The following is a 3,646-nucleotide window of genomic DNA, read 5'->3' as shown; positions in this document are numbered from 1 at the left end:
GTTTAGAACAATATATATACTAATTTTTAAAATGTCAAATTGAATTTTTGTTCAATAAAAATCTTTTAAATACGACTGTAGCTTTTCCCCCAAAAAACGTTGTCTTCAAAACAAGGGTGCGTCTTATACATCGGTGCGTCTTATATTCCGAAAAATACGGTAATTTGATATACAACTTTTGAATCCACTAAAAATTCTAATATTTCTTGTTTATTTCAATTACCTGTTGTTCATACTCAAAGTTCTTCCAGAATGAAATGGACCCCCTTCCTGCCATGTACCGGGTGGGGGTTATAGATTCGGTCCTACTGAGCCTTGACACATTGCTCTTTTGTCTTTGTAAAGCCACAGCCTCCACATCAGCTTGCCTTGAAGTTGGACGAAGATCCTGTACTGCTATATCTATTGTTTCATCAACTGATTCATCAACCTGTAGTAAGTTCAAAACCAATATCAAACATATTAAATTATCAGAACTATTTGCTTATAAACACCAGGAAAATTACCATAACATAAAGACACTTAGCTAATCAAGGTCACCCTTCAAACCACTAATACATCAAATATGTAACTAAAATTAGTCACTCTCTTATATATACTTAACCAAAAACAACACACAACTATCGCCTCAGAAAAACGATTTCATAAATTCACAGCTAAATAAATATATATGCCAAAAACAGAAGTCTTAAACTATACTTTCAAAGTCTAAATTTGTTATTCCTTATATTTAAGCCTGCATTTCAAACTTTTACATTGGATTACTCAAACAGACCACCCACAGTCTACCTTGAATCACCTAAAGTTCTTTATGTACTAGAGGTAAAATTTCAAATCCTTAACAAAAAATACATAATTTTTATAAATAACAATGATATGGTGTATTACAATACTGTAAATGGTTGCACTGATAATTTTTAAATGAAATTACGAAACAAATTTATTAAAATATTTTAACTTTTCTTGGCAGCAATACACATTTTAAACTATTTGTGATGTTATAATTATTAAAACGTTCAAATTAAACGCGCTTTTGTTTTTGAAAAAGTTCCACGAGATGGGTGTTTATCTAGACAGTGAGTAGACTCCTACACGATAATAACATTTCAGTGTATAATTAGGCTTAATGCAACTGTTTGTTGTCTAAATAACTAACGCTACCTTATTTTTTATACTTTTAATACCTTTAAACAATGCATATTTATTACTATAAGCGCTTTGCGAAGTTTCTACTACCCATAAGTTCAACTGCTCATCTTTTGCACACGTTCTATTTTAACTAGTACTGAAGACGCTGTCGGGCTTTTCTCACACAAGTTAGTTTTTCGATTTTACGGTTTACAGAAGCAAGTATAATATAACATCACCTTTATAATACGGTAAAAGATAACGACAATTAAGATAAACCATTTTTTAATAAATAAGATTACAAACACATCTAAGAAGGTGTGAATAATGCTCAATTACCATACCTCGTTACAAAATCCTTTTGATCAAAAATACAAACCTTTGCAAATTTCACGAAAGCTACAATATTCAGGCAATATCGATTGTTTTTTCAATGCAGGAAATATTTTCTTTGACGTACGACTGTAGTTTGTTGTTAAGCGCAAAACTACAAAATGGCTTTTCTGTGCTGTGCTCACCACGGGTAACGAAACTTGAACATTAGTTTTATAAGTCCCCAGAGGTACCAATAAAAGTACCATTATAGACATGCATTTCAGGAATGTAACTTTTGATGTAAGAATGGTTGTCAAGCCTAACATCTCACCACTACTCAGTCGTATCCCAGCCAGAAAAGCCCCGTTATAGGTGGAAAGTTTTCGTCGACACGGGGTATAGCAGATAGAGTGGTCAACAATGACATACACTTCAATTCCAATCGGAAGTTCTCATTAATAAATATGTACTTTGGAGCTAACAATATTTTCTTATTTTAATTAATATTTATGTGGAAAAAGGTCTTGTGTCACTCCAAAGGATATTTTCAACAGTGTAAATGATAGAAATTTGCCCATTACACATTGTATTTTTAATGTTTTATACGGCATTTGTTTTGAATTTCGCGCAAAGCTACACGAGGGCTATCTGCGCTAGCCGTCCCTAATTTCGCAGTGAAAGACTAGAGATAAGACAGCTAGTCATCACCACCCACCGCCAACTCTTGGACTATTCTTTTACCGACAAATAGTGGGATTGATCGATATTATAACGCATCCATGGCTGAAAGGGCGAGCATGTTTGGTACGACCGGGATTAAAACCCGCGACCACCAATCAGATCGCGAGGCGAATGCCCTGACCACCTGGCCATACCAGGCCCGAAGAAGTATCAAGTAAATAATTTCACACTTTTATATAATTACATTTTTGTATCTGTTAGCATTAATACTAAATTGAATTAAAAATTGCTTTTAAAGTTTTTACCGAACTTGCACATAATAAACTGTATATAAAATACATAGAACTAAACATCTTAAAAAGTTAAAGCACAAACGTCTTATTAATGTCAACTAATTATAATTTATTTTCTTTACTCTTATAAACTTATTTAATTTTAATTCATCAATTACCATCGATCAATCTAAGTTAAGCTTGTATTCTCTAATATGACTGTTAATTTAATTTCTAATATTACAAGGTAACACTTATATTATAATCAACAGTCAACCTACGATATAGGCTACAAATTAGAATTCGCATGGGACCGGCCTTTGAAATTCTACAACTAGCTGAGACTACTGCAAGTGTAATATTAAATCAAAATTATCATATGATTAAAAATGTAAATAATAAAACTACGAACATGATCTCTATTCAAATATCTTCGTCTTCTAAACCTTCGGTCAAAAAACCTTAACATATTTCTAAATACATTGTTCTCTCTGCTTGATCTACGTGCACTGACTGTTTCGTAAACATAGTTTAAATTCTCACTACGTCGACGTAAGCGAGCCATGCTTCCAACACCGAGCTTACATCCGTAAAATAGTAAAGCGAAGGAAGTTTATCTAACACCCTTACAGAATCCACAACCAGTGCCCTCTATGGAGCATTAAATTCTAAAAAAAAAGAAGGTTTATAGAAAAAAAGTGCCATTTTTGATCAATTTTCCTTGTTCGTGTAATGAAATTAACTATGAAAAATACAGAAAATACATTCGACTGTCAATATGGCAGTAATAAATTACGATATCGAAGTTCGGGGTGGTACTTGCAATATAAGTCATTCCAAAAATAATAACTTCATTATGCAGAAAAAATAAAGTGTCCAGTCTTAAAGATAAGACTACTTATACACTGAGTGGTCACAAGTAAATAGACACCTAATTTTTCGAAATTTAACTGATTTATGCTAACTAATTTGTGTTCACAGAGCACTATATAAATGAGAAGGGTCCGCACATTAATTATCTTGTGTTACAACATGCCTAGAACTCAAGGTTCTCTCGAATTGTCAGATTTTGTTAGAAGAAGAATAGTTGGTCAAGCAGATGGCGGAATAAGTCAGCGGCAAATTTCGCAGAATTTGGGAATCCCGCTTTCGACAGTCAACAGAATCATCGTGCAGTTAAGGAAACACGGCAAGGAAACAACTGAGCAGCGTCCGGGTCGTCCTGGTCCATCGGAGAGGACACAAAGGGC

The 3,646-nt window shown here is 33.5% G+C and overlaps 1 protein-coding gene across 1 annotated transcript in view; it reads right to left on the bottom strand.

The window, feature by feature from the left end:
* The window catches only part of LOC106476151 (transient receptor potential cation channel subfamily M member 6-like), a 13,811-nt gene extending 10,850 nt beyond the window's left edge, over positions 1–2,961 (bottom strand). Inside the window, exons 1-2 of the mRNA XM_013936819.1 lie at positions 2,809–2,961; positions 224–430 (exon numbers count right to left, since the gene is read on the bottom strand). Of these exons, the coding sequence (XP_013792273.1) occupies positions 224–430; positions 2,809–2,961 (360 nt within the window). The remainder of the gene's footprint in view (positions 1–223; positions 431–2,808) is intronic.
* Positions 2,962–3,646: the final 685 nt, after the last annotated feature.

Source organism: Limulus polyphemus, unplaced genomic scaffold, assembly GCF_000517525.1.
Source record: "Limulus polyphemus unplaced genomic scaffold, Limulus_polyphemus-2.1.2 Scaffold9916, whole genome shotgun sequence".
Classification (NCBI taxonomy): Eukaryota; Metazoa; Arthropoda; class Merostomata; order Xiphosura; family Limulidae; genus Limulus; species Limulus polyphemus.
This window is presented reverse-complemented; position numbering and strand designations above follow the sequence as displayed.